The sequence below is a fragment of the Peromyscus maniculatus genome, chromosome 18 (genome assembly GCF_049852395.1).
Source record: "Peromyscus maniculatus bairdii isolate BWxNUB_F1_BW_parent chromosome 18, HU_Pman_BW_mat_3.1, whole genome shotgun sequence".
Classification (NCBI taxonomy): domain Eukaryota; kingdom Metazoa; phylum Chordata; class Mammalia; order Rodentia; family Cricetidae; genus Peromyscus; species Peromyscus maniculatus.
The window spans coordinates 36391801-36411465 of record NC_134869.1 but is presented as its reverse complement, the minus strand read 5'-3'; the positions used below and the strand labels follow the sequence as shown (position 1 = coordinate 36411465).

The following is a 19665-nucleotide window of genomic DNA, read 5'->3' as shown; positions in this document are numbered from 1 at the left end:
AAGTTCTCTCATTTCCTGTGCCTGTGGTTGATGTTAAACTCAGCCTCTTCAAGATTGCAGACAGAAGGGAATACTCCAGGACTCCAACTCCAGAATTTGACTGCTGAGACATCCTGCCTCAGAGACTGAACAACTACCAGATTCTGAGGCTTACTGGCAAGAGACAACCATTGTGGGACCCCTCAGGCCACATCCTCTAAGCCAGTCTAATAAATCCCCTTTTAATACATGCCTTCTGTCATGTCTGTTCCTTTAGAGAGGCCTGAGTAATACAGGACTTATTTCTGAAGACCACAGGAATTCCTTTGGGACTATCTCCCATCTCAAAGCCTAGCAATCTGTGTTCTCTAGCTGCTGTGTCATCGAGAAGCTCTGACAGGGTTAAGAGCAAAATGAGCTGCAAGCCATATATGGAGAAACCCAGTGTGGAAGTTTCATAACAACTTCACGTTCTGCTTTCGGGCTTCTCAAGCTGACATTGCCTGCGCTTTGCGAAGTTGGCCATAAAGAAGCAGAGGGCTGAAGATCTGGTGCAGTGGCAGAGCCCATGCCTAGCACAAGTGACCCTGGGTTCAACCTCCAGCACAGGAAGAAGAAAAAAGTCTGAAAGCTGAGAGAACCAAGCGTCCTGTCAAAACGCCGGGGTTCTTGTGTTCTAGGTCCATCTGCAGCCAGAGGGATCGATCATGCAGGCCCTCCTTGTTGTGATTGCCTGGATGGTTTCTTCCGTTTCTAGTGCTTCATATACAGCAAGTACTTTGCCAGACATAGCAGATGAGGATTTCATCAAAAAATGTGTTCAAATTCACAACCAGTTCCGGTCAAAGGTGAATCCAAAAGCCAGGAATATGCTGTACATGGTGAGTGCACCAGCAGAACTTATAGCACATGTCAGTCAGAAGCCGCTTGCCTGCATTAGGCTGGATGTGCATTCTGGGTCATCCTGAACCGTTTTTTTGTTTTGCTTGTAATGACTGTGTGCGTGTGATCAGAACCCACACGGTGAAGCCTTTCCCGGGCTCTGTCTTAAGCAAAGCTACAGCCATGATTCGGTTTCGTGCTTCCGTGTGTGTGCATGCCTATCCAGTTTCCCGGGCATCATTTGTCTAGCGCCCTCCTCTGTTCGTCTCCTTTCTGACCGCACTTTATATTTTTGAAGTCCAGATTGACAATTCTTCTAGCACTGTTATTTTTGCTCAGACATCCTTTGGCATAGGGAGTCTTTTGTGTTTCTGTGTTCATTTTCTGTTTTTTTTTTTCCCTAGCTTTAAGGAGAAAGCATTAGTAGCAAAGTAAATCTGTAAACATCTTTCAGCTGTACTGTTGCTTGAAAATACCCTACTCCATGAGCATGAACCCTACTCCGTGAGCATGAACCCTACTCCATGAGCATGAACCCTACTCCATGAGCATGAACCCTACTCCATGAGCATGAACCCTACTCCGTGAGCCTTACCATTCTCTAGAGCAGTGATTCTCAACCTTTCTAATGCTGTGACCCTTTAATACACTTCTTCATGTCAGGGTGACTCACAACCATCAAATTATTATTATTATTATTATTATTATTATTATTATTATTATTATTATCTACTACTACTACTACTACTACTACTACTACTACTACTACTATTTGGGGTTTTGGTTTTTTAGAGACAGAGTTTCTCTGTGTAGTTTTGGTGCCTTTCCTGGATCTCGCTCTGTAGACCAGGCTGGCCTCAAACTCACAGAGATCCACCAGGCTCTGCCTTCCGAGTGCTGGGATTAAAGGTGTGCGCCACCACTGCCCAGCCCCATAAGATTATTTTTGTTGCTACTTCATAACTGTAATTTTGCTACTGCCATGAATCATAATGTAAATATCTGATATGCGAGATATCTTGATATGCGAGCCCTGTGAAGGGTCGTTCATCCCCCAAAGGGGTCTCAACCCACAGGTTGAGAACCGCTGCTCTGGTGTTCTCTTCAGTGTTTGGTTTTCATTGGAGAGGTAATTCACCCCCTTGGTAAGGTTTATTCCTACGTATATTGTTGGAGGACTATGAGAATGGAGCTATTCTGGAGGTGTGTGTGTGTGTGTGTGTGTGTGTGTGTGTGTGTGTGTGTGTGTGCGTGTGTGTGTTTAAGCATGTTCACTACTTTATACAGAAGCAACCACGTGTTACATGCTGATCTCTATTGCCCTGAAGCTGCCATGTGTTGCCTGCTGATCTTTATTTCCCCTGCTGCTTCATTGGACTTGTCCACCTCTTAGGGCTTCTCGTGATAAGTCTCTATCACCTACAGCCAGAGATGTTTCGGCTTCTCCTCTCCTAGTCCTATTCTCTGACCCGATGGCTTCGTATTCTTGCCCTCCCTAGCAGGTTGAGACTAAGTAGTTAGCATTATAGGCTGTGGCTCCTCCTCAGTTCCTGTCATCCCACCTCACTTGCCCCTTGGGCTCCCACTCCAGAAGGAACTGGAATCTGGTAGTACAGTAAGTAGTAAGCCAGTCCCCACTGGTCTACAGATCTGAATGAACAGGGGGAAAGCCTTGTGTTGTTACAGTTTTGAGGAAGAGATTTCTTTCTTGACTTTTATGCTGTTTATTTTTCAGTCTTGGGACCCAGCACTAGCCCGGATTGCAAAAGCGTGGGCAAAATCTTGTCGATTTGCACACAACCCACAGCTGAAATCACGGCTGCACCCAAACTTCACCGTAGTGGGGGAAAATATCTGGACTGGATCTTTATTCCTCTTTTCGGCTTCTGCAGCCATCTCGGACTGGTACAATGAAATCAAGTACTATGACTTCAGCACTATGAGATGCACAAAAGTCTGCGGCCATTACACTCAGGTAAATACTTCCCCTGGAATCACCTTTTTAAAGGTGAAGAGAGAACTGAACGTGGTATTGAAGAAATATATAGTGAGCTAGTATGGTTATAAATATGAGAGGAAAACATACTTGGAGAAGCTAGTTACATGGATAAAGTCATATAGGAGCCATCCGTCTAGGCAGTAATACTCATTAAAAATTGAGGGACATTTCTGCTGTCTCAAGTCTGTGTGACATGAACTTGAATCTCTCCTCTTGTTCTGACTCCCAGGGATGAGGGAGTTACAAGTATGGCTAACAAGTCTATTATAAAGTGAACTGTCTTCTGAGTGCCACATATTTTGATGCTCAGCTCTTTAAAATTCAAAGTAACAGGCTTATTCCTATGCATTGTACACCTTCTATACCTGGTTAATTTATCCTAAAGTCTTTATTTTTTCATTTGCCAAATTCCATGTTCAAGAACCAAGTGCCACACCTCTTGCAGTGTGGAACATTGGCTTGGTGGTATAGTTTCTGTGTCCTCTTTGCTCACATGGCTGGTGTCAGTTTCTCTGAATTGCACTAGCCATGCGCATGCGTGTCTCCCAAAGCTGCACACATGTGTCCCCCAAAATCAGAGGGAGCTAGCCTGAGAGCCAGAAACCATTTCCAACCACATCCTGCCTTCCTTGCCCCTCCTGTTTCTCCTTACTCACACCTCTGAGATTGTAAGCCCATCAAGGATCAGCATATAAGTTAATATTTCAGAGTGTGCTGTAGAGAAATCTGGACCAACACTTGTTGGTAAGTACTGAGCAAAGATTAGAGCCCAGGATCTAGTTTTCTAATAAATCATGTTGGAAGAGGATACTGATATATCTTGACTATAATTCCTGTTTCATTCTTTGAAGGGACCTTGGTGGGGGGGTTTCAGGACAATTCAGTCACTTCAGCTTCCTGCTGGACAGTTACCTAAAGTGGGGATTGTAATGTTCTACTTACCCTGTTCTTTTTGAAAATCAAGTTGTTTCCATATGTTGCCCAATGACAACAGCTGGTACGCAGTACAGGACATACGGTCAGATTGATTATCTCTCTGTGAACAGTCAATATTTCTTGACATGCTAATTCAACACTTTACCTTTATGGTCACTGGGGACAGACTGGCAAGTTTTCATTTTTGTTTAGAGGATTCACTGGTGGGAAAGTTCCAGATTCAATTTGGATCTGAGTTCATATTCCCACCCTGACACTGTGTAACCCCAGCTTGCCTCTTTGACGACTAGGTAAAGATAACCACAGGACAAACTCTGTGGCCCAGGCTAGCCTGAGATCCAGTGTGTAGCCCAGGTAGGCCTTGATGTCACAGTGAGATTTCTGTTTCAGCTTCCCAAGTACTGGGATTAGAGATGGGAGGCGCCATATCCAGTTTAACCCAACTTTGAAAACTATTAGAGTTGAAGTCATCAATGTTTCCTAAAGGCCTGATGCACTGTTGGAATGTGTTGAAAGCTGTACTGGGTGGGGTCCAGGCAAAGGAAGATTAGGTCATGGGGTAGTCACTTGAAAGGGATATTGGGACTTTATCCTCCGTGTTCTCTCTTTGGTTTCCTGGACATTCCAAGGTAGGACTAGTTTCTATGACCCTCATCACAGAGCTAAAGGCAATGATGACAGATGACCACATACTGGAATCATGACCTAGAACCTGCCTTTCTTCTGATGTTTTGCCTCAGTGACTAATAGCTAACACACCAACTGAAGCATACTGCGCATGCTAAGCAATATCTGCACATTTCTGAAAAAGTACAGGTGGCCCAAAGAGGAAGGAAATCTGAAAACACTATGGAAGGAAGGAAGTCCTCAAAAACTAAGAGATTAAACAAAATGCTAAGTGAGCTAAGGTGATAGATAGGAATGGTGACATGGGACTCCTGGTATGGTGTGGAAGGAGCACCTGACGGGAGCTGTTGAAATACAGCTGAAACGGAGTTGTCTAAGAACACCAATGTTTCTCAGTAAGTCTGATGTGGGCAGCCCAGATAAAAATCAGGCCCAAATGAAATGAATATTAAAATTGAAAGTTTCAAAATAAAACAAAAGTGATTGGAAAGTAGAAGTACAAGGGTCACGTTGACCCAACAATGTTCAACGTCTCAACAGAGAAGCCCAAGTCGCCTTACTGTCTGTCTAGGCTGGAGATCCCCACATGGGGCTCCCAGCTTCCGATACTCAGAGCTGTTCCTCGGGGAGCAATCCTTTTCAGTCATGGAGAAGAGACTACTGTTTCTAGCCAAAGGATGGCATGGCTCTTTGTCTCTGAGATTTAGGAACAACCTCTCTAGTTTCTTCCCAGCTCCCAAAGCAAGGGAACGTCAGTCTGCAAAAGGTAGGCACTCCTACCCATGTGTCTGCATCCCTTTGTCCCACCTGAAGACCTTTGGCAATCTCCGATTCCATCCTGGGCTTGCTCTTTTCCCTCCCTCTACTTTCTCCTCAGGGAGTGATAATTTAATTTTCTAAAGTAAACATGCTTTTTTTCCACAGCCAGACCAGCCTCTGTTGTAGTTGGTGAATGAGTCCTCTCTACCCTGGGCTCACACAGGACACTGCTCTGTGTTTAAAGACAGATCAATGTCTGTGGCCCTCAGAGAAGCCATGTATTAGAACCCTTGATAGAGATCAGAGCTCTATCAGTTCCATGATTGCCTCTGTCTAGATTTCATGAAGGTTCCTGCAGACCCCAGATCACCCACCATTATGCCTACATATTTAGTACAATGCTTGGCACAAAATGCCTTCATAATTATGGTTAAAAAAAATCTTAAAGTATAATTTTTGTGTCACTGTAAAAAAAAAAACTCTGAAATGGTTGGTTTGACTTCAAGAACTAATTAGGTTCTCAAATGTTCTTGGTAATTTTTTTTTAATATATTTTATTTATTTATTATGTATACATTTGCCAGAAGAGGGCACCAGATCTCATTATAGATGGTTGTAAGCTGCCATGTGGTTGCTGGGAATTGAAATCAGGTCCTCAGAAAGAGCAGCCAGTGCTCTTAACCTCTGAGCCATCTCTCCAGGCCCCGTTTTTTTTGGTCATCTTTAATACTCATCATTCTTAGTCAAGACGAGCCGCATAATTTATGGGAACCGGTGGAAAATGACGAGGTGGGATGCTTCTCAGGAAAGGAAGGAGACAGCATCTTGGAAGGTGGTAAAGATGCTGCAGGCATATTGATTTCAACGCAGTCTGGAGCTCCCCTGAGCACCGGACCCAGCCTGACAGCACAGCTGCCTTCCTGGGAACCAGCTGTGGTCTCCACTTCCTCAACAGCAAGGGACCACATTTTACATCTGCTTTGCTGGCTGCTCCTGTATGTATTTTCTTAACCCAGGGTCGCGGTTACCCCTTCCTTTCTATCATCTTTGCCTATATATGGTCTGATACAGCCTTGTGTCTTCCAGGTTGCTTTCTCTGGTGCTACCCAATCCTCTGAACTGCAGGTGGTTAAGCCCAGTGGCTATGCCGGTCTTTACTTCAATATCTAATAGACAGCTCAGAACGAACATGTTCTGCACAGAACCCCGTGCCCAAGGTCCTACCCACCTTGCTTGTCCCCTAGTTTTCTCAAGCTACACCCTCATCACTTGCATCTCAGTTCGAAGGTCACTTCAGAGGTCTTCCCTGAACACTCCCTTTGAATCAGCTGCTTTCTTCCCAGCAGACACTCCATCAAGTTACCCTGTTTTATTTCACTGTGGTAGCTTTCTGTAGGAAGCATGGCTTTGAGCAGTGGTTCTCAACCTTCCTAATGCTGCAACCCTTTAGTAAAGTTCCTCATGTGGTGGAGACCTCCCCCAACCACAAAATTATTTCATTGCTACTTCATAACTGTAATTTTGCTATTGTTATGAATCATGATGTAAATATTTGACATTCATGCTATCTGATAAGGCGACCCCAAAGGTGTCATAACCCACAGGTTGAGAACGTCTGGCTTACAGTAAGCATTGGAGAAACCAGGATTCTTGCGCACAGGTTTGCTTTCCTTAATGGAAAGAAGAATGACACCTGGTCACCTGGAATGCTTGAGTGTAAGTGGGCAAAGAACCAGGGGATCCTTTGCTATTATTCTATTAGGAGCCAGCCTCCACCTCAATTTCTCCCCAAATCCTGAGAATTGTTTAGGCTCTACTCCTGAGCTTTGTCTCTCAGTGAATAGAACTCATTATGAACCCTTATGAAGGTGGCCCCAGGTACTTTGCATCCTCCATCAATAGAATCCATCTTTATTGTTATTACAAATCCTTCCTCTGGGCCCTGAGCTCTGTTTATCAGCCAATAGAACTCATTCTTATTGTAAAGGGCACAGGCGCTTTGTTACTGTGCAGGGGAATTTTGATGTAGCCGTTCCTGAAGCTTCGTTATGATAACTGTCATGTGGAGACATCGCCCCAGTTTGTGTTTAAATATGTAAGAAAATTAAAGCACAGGATCGGACTCTCTAGAAGTTTTGGTACAGTTTGATTGATCAAGTCTGGCTGTAGTGGGTTTTCATTCTCTGGCTGTGATACCTGTAGGGGTCCTACAATAGCTTCCCACTATTATCTTGCCATATACGTGTTTATTTTACACATATACCGAGATTATACTTCAGAACTTGTTTCCAGCGGCATTTTTTTTTTTTTTTTTTTTTTTTTTGGTTTTTCGAGACAGGGTTTCTCTGTGTAGCTTTGCGCCTTTTCCTGGAACTCACTTGGTAGCCCAGGCTGGCCTCGAACTCACAGAGATCCGCCTGCCTCTGCCTCCCGAGTGCTGGGATTAAAGGCATGCGCCACCACCGCCCGGCTTCCAGCGGCATTTTGAGCACCCAAAATTTCCCTGGTAAAGAACGTTGTACAACTAACTAGAGTAGCTATTCCTTACCATAATTATGAAGGCTTGATGATGATCGAATGTTCATTTCTATGGTAAGAAGTTCTCTTGTGCTTCCAGGTTGTTTGGGCAGATAGTTACAAGGTTGGCTGTGCAGTGCAATTTTGCCCTAGAGTTGCTAACTTTGAAAGCCTTTCTAATGGAGCACATTTTATATGCAACTATGGACCAGGGTAAGTGCTTGAATTAAATTCTAAAAATATGTTGTTACAGGTATTCATCTTTAATATAGAAAATCTAGAAAATGTGTAAACAAAAATCCCAAGGCCTCTAAATTCTTTACCCAGAGACTCACTCCATTAATACTCTAATACATTTTTCCTGTTTGTTTGTGAGAGGGTGCATGTGCACACACACTTTATTAACACTACAAAGGCATTCATCTTTAAGAGTAACAAGGTGAAAATATTTGCCAGGGACATAAATTGATATATTAATAGAAGGAAGGAGGATTGATATTAACTTATTGTTTTATTAAGATCATAGCATACTTTCCACATAAAACAAACAAAAAAACTAAGGTGGAATCACTCAGTTTATATTAATTACTTCATTACTTTTGACAGTTGAATTTTTCAGGTAAAAACAGTTTGTCCCCTCTGGAAATGAGAAAAGCAATTCTACTTCACTGTGCTTGTGAGTCATACATAGTCAGAAAACTGTGGTCAAACCAGAAATAGATGTTTTCCAGCTTGGTTCCAGTAAATACAAAAACAGTGATAGATAATGCTGAGTCATTCTATGTGTGAACACTCTGCGTGTTTCAAGTGTTAGATTATTGTTGGTGGTATCTTTATTGCTTTTATACAGTACAGGATGCATGTTATTTCAATTTTCCCCATGTTTCCTGAGAAGTTGCCTTGTGTCCTAATATGTGGTCAATTTTGGAGAAAGAACCATGGGCTACTGAGAAGAATGTGTATTATTATTATTATTATTATTATTATTATTATTATTTAGTGTTTGGATGTGGTACACTATAAGCATCTGTTATATCCACTTAACTCCAGGGCTTCTCTATTTAGTTTTTGTCTGTCTGTATGACCTAGGGATGAGTGTGGGGTATAAAGACACCCATTATCACTGCGCTTGGGCCAATAATGTGATTTTTAGATCTAAACATGTTTCCTTTGTAAAACTGGGTGGTATTTGGGGGTCTAAGTATTTAGAACTGTAATATCCTCTTGGATTTTCCCCTTAATGAATATGAAGCATTCTTCTCTATCCTAGTTAGTTTTGATTTGAAGTATATTGTGTCATAAAATAGATATATCTGCTGGATTTTTTAGTGGTTTGCTTAGAAGACTTTTCCCCATTCATTTACCCTAAGGTGTGCTATATTTTTCATGGTGAGCTGTGTCTTGGAGACAGCAAAACCATGGATCCTGTTTGCTAATCTAACCTGCTTGTCTTTGGCTTTTGTTAGCTATTGGGAGAATTATTATTACCTACTAGTGTTTATTTCTGTTGTGGTGGTTTCTCAGACCTCCCTTAGTTACTGTTTTAGAATTTTTTATTCCTTGTGCCCTCTTGGATGTGTTTAATCATCTCTTCAGACTAACATATCCCTGGCAGTATCCTATGCAAAGCTGTCTTAGTGGACATTCATGTCAAGTTTTCCTCCTTTGGTTAGAACTGACAGTTTTGCTGGGTATAGTAGTCTGGGTCAGCATCTCTGCTCTTTCAGAACTTGTAGAACATCAGTCTGGACTGTTCCGGCTTTCAAAGTCTCCAGGGAACAGTCTGGTGTTCTTTGCAAGGGTCTGCCTCTGTATGTGACTTGGTGTTTTTCTCTTCTGGCTTTCAACATCCTTTCATAGTTCTGTACATATTTTAATGTTTTAATTATTATGTCATGAGGCGTTTCCTTTTTTGGTTCTGTCTATATGGTGTTCTGTATGTTTTCTGCACCTTGATAATACAATCTCTTTCTTTAGAATTGAGAAATTTGATTTTTTTTTCCGCTTTTGACCTGGGTTTCTTTTCCTTCTATACCTATTATTTTTAGGTTTTTGTCTTTTTATAGTATCTCAGATATCCTGGATGTTTTGTTCCTGGGGTATTTTATACTTAACACTTTCTCTTAAGTGATACTCTCTCTTCCTCTTGGTGCAGTCTGTGGGTGAGGCTTTCATCTGAGCTTTTTGTTTGACTTCCTGAGTATAACACGAATTGCTAAATGGTCTTATTAATAAAAAACCTGGAACCAGATATTAGAGTGAAAGTGAAAGATCAGAAGAACAGAACAAGCTAGCCACAAGTTCTTTCTGCTAGGAAATCCTCAGCCCAAAAGTTACTTCCTGTGTACTCATGCCTATATACCTTTCTGTGCCCTGCCATCTTACTTCCTCTCTCCACCCAGCTCTATCACTTCCTTTCTGTCTGTACAGACCTCCAGACCGCTATGGTTAACTAGTGCTGGAACTAAAGGCGTGTGCCACCACTCCTGACTCTGTTCCCGCTGTGGCCTTGAACTCAGAGGTCCGGGTGAATCTCTGCCTCCAGTATGCTAGGATTAAAGGAGTGTGCTACCACAGCCTGACCTCTATGTTTAATATAGTGGCTGGCTTTGTCCTCTGATTCCCAGGCAAGCTTTATTTGTTAGAGCACAAATAAACTATCACCACACCTGGGGTTTTCATTTCAAGTTTTATTCCAGTTTGGCTTTTCTTCAGAGATCCTCTCTTTACTAAATTCTATTTTCAAATCTTCTTTTCGTTATTTTACTCAAATGTTTTCAGGGTCTTCATCCAGGCATTTATTCATATCCTTTTTTTGAGACCCTTGAACCTTTTTGTAATTTTAAAGTCCTTATCTTGGGTGTTGGCTAAATTGCTTTTCTCAGGAAATAATACTATAGGGGTATTGGGAGTTATTAAGGCAACTCCATGTAGTTAAAAGGGAGGTTTATTTTGGGAGGTAACTTACAAGGGATAGGTTACAGGGTCTAGGAGAGGTGAAGTGCAGTCCAGTGGTGTTCTCTGGAGAACTCTGCTCGGTTTACCATCCAGCATCCAGGATTACCAGGAACTAAGAGAGCCGGCACATCCAGATCTCGGGTCTTAAGGGCTCCAGTTTCAGCCCCACCTCAGGGGCAAGCCACAGGTAGGCATGATAGTTAGTGGAAGCCTCAATGGGGGTAGTACTTCCATATCAAAGCTGGAACAGCTACCCACTACAATAGGGGTGTTGGATTCTTGAGGAGACGTATTGATAATTCATGGTTTTTTTTTTTTGTTTTTTGTTTTTGTTGTTGTTTTTTGCATGGGACTTAGGCATTTAGGGTTAGTTGGTGGTGTTTGTATGGATAGATATAAGCTCACCTTTGTTGGCTGGGTGGGTGTTTGGATCTTGTCAGGGTTATGGACCAACTGTATGATGCCAAGTTTTCAGTCTTGGAGCACTTTGGAATTTTGGTTCAGATAAGCAGTGGGTGGGGTGGCTAATAGTTGTGTGGGCAGGTGGAAGAATTGGCTCAGGTATCCATAGCTGGGATTCCCTATGGGGCTCCATGTGGCCCTAGAGCTCAGCTGGTAGGGGGTGGGGGAGGCTGATGGTCAGGCGGGTGACTGGTCTCTGATGGTTTCTACCTGGAATTGTGATTTGGATGCCACAGTCCCAAACTAGCATAGTTATTGGGATAACTGATAGGTGGATGGAGTAGCTGGGGAGGGAGCTGGCTCCTGAGGTCTTTCAGTGGAGTTCCAGCCAAGAGGTGAGCAGGGTGGCTGATGGATGAGGGAAGGGGACTAGCTCTAGAGGTCCCTTACTGGGGTTCCAAGCCCAGCAGTGGCTAATCGGCAGTAAGAGGCTCCTAAACGGGGTTCTGGGTCTGGCTCTGCGTGGTCCCCGGCTGTTGCAGTAGGTGGGTTGGCTGACAAGAAGGTGGAGGGACACTGCTTTGGGGTCTCTAACTAGAGTTCAGGATTGGGTTTCATGTGAATGGCCAGTAGGTGGTGGAAGGTGGGCCGCCGAAAACTTTTTCTTCTCCATCTCTTTCCTAACTAGTGATTAAAAGCCACTTTACCAGACTGTTATCCCTATCTTTTGTGAATCCTATCGTCTGCCCTATTCTCCTGTTGCGGTGACTTCCTTAGTGACTTGCAGTAGTTGTTTATAGTTTTGGGCTTTAAAGCTTTTCCACATGTAACCATTTTCCTTTCATTTGCTGCCTAGAATTTTGCTTGGATTCCCGAACTGGAACAGACTCATTTCTCCCTGAGCTTATTGTTCCAGAGAGGTGTTGAATATGTGAGCTGGAAGGAAGAACTGAAGTCAAGTGTCATTTCAAAATCAACAACAGTTTTGACTTAAAAATCTGACCTGGGAAGGGAGAAACAAGAGAAACCACAGCCAAAGCTGTGATTGAACCAGTGACAACTTTTCGTGACACCTTCGAAGGGTAGGGTAGTTAGAATGCTGTGTGACCACAAATTAGTCTCGGAGTCTGTTGTACCCAAGAGGTCAAAAATGACAAGAGCACCAACTACTTCCTGTAGCTATGAAGGTGACATAAAGAACTATCCAGAAATACCAGTTATAGGCTATATCTATCAAAGATGGAGTGATTCAAAAATATTTATTATAACAGTAAGTACAAATGTGAATTCTAGTATAGATTCATGCTAGCTTCAGAATTATATCAAATTTTGAAACATAGGTTATAAGACTAACTTTAGAGTCATCTTTTTTTTTTTTTTTTTGAGTAAAACCGGAATTTATTATAAGCCACAGTCGTCCTAGGGACCTCCATGCAATATATATATAGCCTCCATGGTTCTATGGGTTGTGGTCTGATTGTTCTTTATTTTATATCTAGAATCCACTTATGAGTACATACCATGACTGTCTTTCTGGGTTTGGGTTACCTCACTCAGGATGATTTTTTTTTCTAGTTCCATCCATTTGCCTGCAAATTTCATGCTTTCATTGTTTTTCTCTGCTGAGTAGTACTCCATTGTGTATATGTACCACATTTTTTTCATCCATTCTTCCGTTTAGAGTCTTTTTTTTTTTTTTTTTTTTTCTTTTCTCTTTTTGGTTTTTCGAGAAAAGGTTTCTCTGTGTAGTTTTGGAGCCTGTCCTGGATCTCGTGCTGTAAACCAGGCTGGCCTCAAACTCACAGAGATCCACCTGCCTCTGCCTCCCGAGTGCCAGGATTAAAGGCATGTGCCTCCACCGCCACCACCACCCGGCTATTTACTTATTTTATGTATATGAGAGCTCTATCTGCATGTATACCTGCAGGCCAGAAGAGGGAACCAGATCTCATTACAGATGGTTGTGAGCCACCATGTGGTTGCTGGGAATTGAACTCAGAACCTCCGGAAGAGTGGCCAGTGCTCTTAACCTCTGAGCCATCTCTGCAGCCCCCGTTTAGAGTCTTTTTAACACATACTCTTTACTGAGCTTCACACAAGCCAGCCAGCCTGCTGTCTTCAAAGTTGTATTTATGTGGTACAGACACACGTATATAAAAGGATTAGGAGGTGTGGCCTTGTTAGGGGAAGCATATCACTGTAGCCCAGGCCACACTCTGCCTCCGTGGATCAGGATGTAGATCTCGGCCTGTCTTCATACCATGATGATAATGCACTTATACCTCTGAACTTTGAAGCAGGCCCCCAGTTAAGAGCTGCCTTGGTCATGGTGTCTCTTCACAGCGATACCACATTGAGTAAGACAGCATCCAGAGTAGGGTGGAAGGAGGAGGGGCTTGTAAAACAGGAGGGAGTAAGCTTTGACTGTAAGTATACGCTAGTGTTCTTTGGGTACCACTACCGCCTGCTACTCCCTTGGGGACCTTTACTCAGACTCATCTCCCCTCTTTCCAGAGTCCCAAGCATCTTATCTCTCAGACTTCTAGGACAGTTACAAAAATACTCTGCTTTTATGTTAGGCGGAATGTTGGTCTTTGTCTTAATTACACCTACTCAAACAAACCCAGGTCTTTCTAGTTTCACGTTTTCCCCAAAACGAATCTACCGATTTCAAGTAACATTTTTCCCCTTCGAGTTTGGAATGCATAATTAAAAAATAAGGTTTAACAATAGTGATTTCATCAAAATCATTCTACAACTTAAACTGCTTCTTGTGTGCTGTGCTTTTTACTAGTGAAAGGCCCCCCAGTGACTAATGTCTGTTTTGGAAATCAGTAATCTCTCTAACATGTTTGTTCTGTTTTCTACGATATAAGACGAGGATAATTTATCATTATTTTTACAGTATTGGAGATTGAGTTTAAGGTTTCATCCATGCTAGACAAATGTTCTATCAATGTACCATATTCCCCAGCCCCAACCCCAGAAAGTGAACTTCTGAAGCAACCTAATTTAACTTGAAGCCAAATGAGATTAGAAGATAGATACAGATAGTTATATGCATAAAGGACTGGGGATGAAATATAGTTGTGGTTCTAAATAAGGATTTCTTAATGGGGGGTGTATTAGAACTGGAGAAGGAGACATCTATAAACTTCAATTAGAAAAGTTAAATCTTTGTTTTCCATGAAACTAACATTCCCTTTTATTATGAACAAGAATCCATTGTTTTAGCCATAACTGATTTTTTTTTTATTATCAGTACCTGTATCTTTGAGAACAGTGGATGTTATTAGAACACACACTCTATTTGCTGCAGATGCTAAGTAGTTGATGTTCAGCCCTACTTTGAAACTGGCTGTAATTATTACCAGACCCCTTGCTATCTTATTTTTGTTGGGGGAGGGGATAGATGCACACATGTGCAGGTACACATGTATGTGTTGGTGTGCATGGTTTTAATTTTTTTTTTAGATTTGTTCATGTTTGAATGTTTTGCTTGTATGTTTATATGTGTATCGCCTATGTAGCTGGTGCCTTCAGAGGTCAGAAGAGGGTGTCAGATCCTTTGGAACCTAAGGTCAGGAGTCATGGATTGTTGTGTGAGCCATCATGTGAGTGCTAGGAACTGAACCCAGGTTCTCTGAAAGAGCAGGGGCTTATAACCAATGAGCCATCTCTCCAGCTCCCCATCCCTATCCTCTACATACAATGCCTTGTTTCTGAGATATTATTCACTGGGACCTGGGGCTCACTGATGAGGCTAGGCTGGCCAGCCAGTGAGTCCCAGGGATCCACCTACCTAACTCCCCAAAGCTAGAACTTGAAACAAAACACTGCCATTCCTGGCTTTGTAGTAGGAGCTAAGAAATGAACATGGGCTCTTCATGGATGCATGGCAAACACTTCACTGAGCTCTCCCCATCCATCCCTTTGATCTTTTTTTTTTCTTTTTTTTTTTTATTATTATTTTACAACACCATTCAGTTCAACATAATATCCACAGATTCCCCTGTTCTCCCTCTCTCGCCCACCTCTCCCCCCAGCCCACCCCCCATTCCCACCTCCTCCAGATCACCCTTTGATCTTTTATTACACAGTAATTATCAGTTACTATTCATATCACATTGTTTATATGCAAATGGATTGTTTCTAATTTTCCCATCTTTTCCTTTTGTAGGTCACCACCCCAGTCCAATAATGTATCTAGTAAAAACTATGGTGACCTGGAACAATGAAAATATATACAGTGTAATTGTTTTCTAGGATAGGCAGTGTTTAGATGGAAGTAATCATATAGGCTATGGGTTAAAGAGAAAAGGCCCAACATAAGGCCTTTTTAGATTTCTTTCTGACTCATATATATAAACTGAGATCTTTGGCAACCTATTAATCTCCCAGATCTTCAGTTTCCTTATTGCTAAACAGAAAAATAATTCATTCTCAGAGTTATCATAGTTACATGAGATGGTATAAATTATATAATACTCAGACACTAGGACATAACATGAACCCTCCAAATGTTAGCAACCTTCCCCTTGCTTCCATCTCTGCGCATTTTATTCGCCTCCCGAGTCTTTGTCCATCTTCCTATTCTGGATTTGGTCAAGCATTCAGAGTGAAGCGCAATGGCGCTGGGGGGCCCTTTACTAACAGTCTTCTGCTTCACAGAGGAAACTACCCAACCCGGCCGTATAAGCGAGGAACCACTTGCAGTGATTGCCCAGAAGATGACAGGTGTCTCAACAATCTCTGCAGTAAGTAAGATAACGTGAAAAACTTTCCATAGACTTAAGGTTTAAGTATTTGTCTTATCCTTGGAGCTAGAGAGCTGTAACAAACCAATAGCTTACTGTTCTGGGACCAAACACAGGCTTGCAGGAGTGTCCTTTAAGAGGTCTATCGCCCCTGGTATGAAGGGAATCTGAAGCTACTATGGTTATGCCAATCCCATTGTTCTTTTGTGCTACATCTGCAGCAAGCTGCCTCATGGCTGCAAGGCCAGGATAGGGGGTGCTAAGAAGGGGGGAGGGGGATAGTAGTCCAAGCTTCACTGTATGAATCCTGTTAGGGAGTGTGTGTTGTTTACACAAATCTCAAGGTCCCTTCCAGACCTAAATTCCAGTAAACTGCTCCCCTTTCCCCATTTAAACACTGAACTTTTCAGGCATGAAATCGCACCTGACCCATTTTTCTCCCAATATATTATTAATATTTTTTATTCATACATAGCAGCCTCATCAGGAAACTCAAAAATATGTACCTATGTGCAGTTAATTTCTTCTCAGAACTAAGGCACTAAAAAAATTACCAGTCTAATTAATGTACAGTTCTTTATGAGACCCTGGCCATCGCTCTGTATCCATTTCCTTGATAGTAAAATGTACGACACTACCACCTCATAGAGCTGAGTGCAATCATTCAATGAACTGTCAATATCTGCCACAACACAAAAATGCTATTGGTGTCTTAGCTCTGGACCTTTAAAGATAGAACTTGAGATGGTGTCTATACTTGACAAAACTGAGATTGACTATAGTCGAATAGTGACAACCCGGGACTGGAGTGAGAAAGACACACACACTTGCATGGTACATATAAGACCATTTACTTTAGATGACTTAAGATCTAGTTTGTCACTGATTTTTCTAACTTCTTAAATATAAATATAGGCCTATTTGAAAAGCATTGCACTTTCTTCTGTACTAATAGTGTTTCCAATTGACAAAACCATCCCATCTTTTATTGGGAGGTTCAGGAGGGTAACGATCGTAACATAAAAAGCTTTCATTTAACAGAACCTACCTGACAAATTATGGTTTGTCATTCATTATGCAAGACTGCCATGCCAGTACTTGGTACATAAGGTAGTTTTAGCTAGTGCGTGGGTGTCCATTTGTTCCTGGGGTTGAATGTCGATCTATGCCTCTGCAGATGCACATGGGGGAAAAACGAGAAGCACGTTGCAAATGCATGGTATAACTGTCAAGGCAGCTCAGGTGTAATGACCAGAGATGATCGCAAGTACCCAGAACAAGTCCCAGGTGGCTCCATCATTCAATAGCAGTCCATGTAAAAGAAAGCTTCTAGAATGCCAAAGCAATTGGGGGGCACTTTTCTTCCCTAGTGCTCTCAATATCAAAATCTGAAGCTCAGAGGAAGACGTAATTACGTCTTTTAATAAGCCAGACGACCATCAACAGTACCTACCATTCTTCTCTGGGAGGAGCTTAGAAAACAACTGTAATTGCATCATTTAAAACAAGTCATTATATTTCAACCTTTAGTTTCAACCATAGCTCAAAACAAGATTCATCATGTAGTTGTGGCATATTAAACAATTTTTCCACTAACTGATAGAGTACAAAAATTCATACTAAGTTCATATAAAAATACTGAAAAATTTAAGTTTACCGTTAATAGCAAAAACTTGATTGCTCTTTGAAAATCACCGCCTTAGGGTTTCTGTTGCTGAGAAAGGACACCATGACCACGGCAACCCTGAGAGAAACCTTTACTTGGGGCGGCTCAGAGGTTTAGTCCATTATTATCATGGCAGGAAGCCAAGGTGAAGGCAACAGGAACCATCAAAGCCCACTCCCACAGAGACACACTTCCTCCAACACAGCCCCACCTCCTAATCATACCACTCCCTCTGGGGGCCATCTTCTTCTAAACCACCACAATCACTGTACGTAAAGCCAAATCACGTTCATAAAGATTATAAAGATGGAATTAAAAACACAGCTCCCCCTATCCCTAACCTTTTCTTCTTTCTGGTTTTACAGTTAACCCACAGAGAGACGCTGTCTCACGTACGTATGCAAACCTAAACTGTGTGACGGGGCACGGGGCGGGCTGGGTTCGCCCATCACGAGAAACTAAAAGCGCACTGTGTTTGTTTCACAGGTTACTACTCTGTTGACTATCCAGAATGGCCCATCTATCTACGTAACAGATACACATCTCTCTTTCTCATTGTTAAATCAGTGCTTCTAATACTGTCTGTTATAATTACCATTTTGGTAAAGCACAAATACCCTAACTTAGTTCTTGTGGACTAATGCCAGCGGTGGGGGACTACTTATTCCTCAGTGGCTATTTTAAAATGTTTCTGTAGAGTCTTAGAACTGCTGAGTTTCCCAAGTCTATGAAGAGTAAACTCGCCTCTCTACTTGATGAATAAGGACTGTCGAGGTTGCCACAGCTAGGCTTTCAGCAACAACCAGACTGATAATTATAAATCCAACTGCCCTCACAGCTCCCAGGTTAAGAATACTTGCTGCTTTTGGGGAGGATCTGTGTTGGAGTCCCAGGGGAGCCGATGCCCGCTTTTGGCCTCAGTGGGCACACTGCATATATGCAGGTTAGATGCCCACATCCACTTTTCTGGTACCATTTCCTCAGAGTTAGGATAATAGGGACTGAGAGATTTGGAGTCTTGGTTTTTCTGTTTGTGGGTGGTTTTGTCCTGGAATAAAATAAAGCCAAAACAGTTGCTATTAGCAGTAGAAAATACGCATTTATTTTCCTCAAAACCAAAGGCTTTGGTTAGTCTTTATAAACACACCCAATGGCAACAGACATTGGATTTGATAATCAATAAAAATCTATATAATTTAAAAGAGTTATTCCTAAAATGACGTCTAGACAAAACCGCCTGGGGCTGACCAGGCACGATGTATCTACAGGTCTCTACCACTGTCTTGCACAAACCTGAGAATACATATGAATGTATTTACAAAGGACATGTCCATCAACAGATGAAACTCTGGTCATGATTTTCTGAGCATGACTACTTCCGGGTGAGGCAAGGAAAGTTGTCTCAAAATCCTTTACAAAAGGAAACACCTTCCAAAGTTCAGGTCCAGCTTTTTCCCAATGTTACTTTTTCCTCTTCTGTTTCTTTTCATCGGCCTCCATCTTAAGCTTCACTTCCTCTGCTGTGAGAGCGCCCAGTTTCTTGGCCTTTGCTTTCTTAACCTTTTCCTTGAGAGCCGCCACATCAATCTTAGTTTCAGTAAAAGCTGCAAAATTTTACAAGAAAATATGCAAATTTCAAATTATTTCTAACAATTTAAAGTTGAGGAAACAAATCACAGATGAAATGGTATGGTATATTGAATTCAGTTAGTCAATTCAATTCTTTTTTTTTTTTTTTTTTTTTTTTTGGTTTTTCGAGACAGGGTTTCTCTGTGTAGCTTTGCGCCTTTCCTGGAGCTCACTTGGTAGCCCAGGCTGGCCTCGAACTCACAGAGATCCGCCTGGCTCTGCCTCCCGAGTGCTGGGATTAAAGGCGTGCGCCACCAACGCCCGGCTCAATTCAATTCTTTACGAGTAGTCATTAGTAAGCCAATTTTTCACATTGCATACAAAATAATTTAAAATTACATTCCATGAAAAGTATTAGGTATAGTCCTTCTAGCATGAGTAATTTTAACAAGGCTTATTTTATGTAACATGATCTTGTTATATGAGAGCATTTGGTGATCTTAACAGGCCAAAATATCTTCTTGGTGTCAAACGGCTGAACTAAATACAGAAAACAATTTTAAGAGGACGTACCTTTTCCTTATAATGGTACAGTTTTCAAACCATCAAAGAAT

The 19665-nt window shown here is 42.0% G+C and overlaps 2 protein-coding genes across 2 annotated transcripts in view; one reads left to right on the top strand and one right to left on the bottom strand.

Annotated features, from left to right (window-relative positions):
* The first annotated feature begins 455 nt into the window (after nucleotides 1–455).
* Glipr1 (GLI pathogenesis related 1) lies at nucleotides 456–18684 on the top strand. The gene is made up of 6 exons (XM_015993262.3): nucleotides 456–860; nucleotides 2597–2836; nucleotides 7800–7912; nucleotides 15731–15816; nucleotides 17848–17874; nucleotides 17969–18684. The coding sequence occupies exons 1-6, from the start codon at nucleotides 687–689 to the stop codon at nucleotides 18121–18123; spliced, it is 795 nt and encodes a 264-aa protein (XP_015848748.2). The 5' UTR covers nucleotides 456–686; the 3' UTR covers nucleotides 18124–18684.
* Krr1 (KRR1 small subunit processome component) overlaps nucleotides 18562–19665 on the bottom strand; it is a 14327-nt gene continuing 13223 nt past the window's right edge. Inside the window, exon 10 of the mRNA XM_076553895.1 lies at nucleotides 18562–19086. Within this exon, the coding sequence (XP_076410010.1) occupies nucleotides 18944–19086 (143 nt within the window). The 3' untranslated portion in view covers nucleotides 18562–18943. The remainder of the gene's footprint in view (nucleotides 19087–19665) is intronic.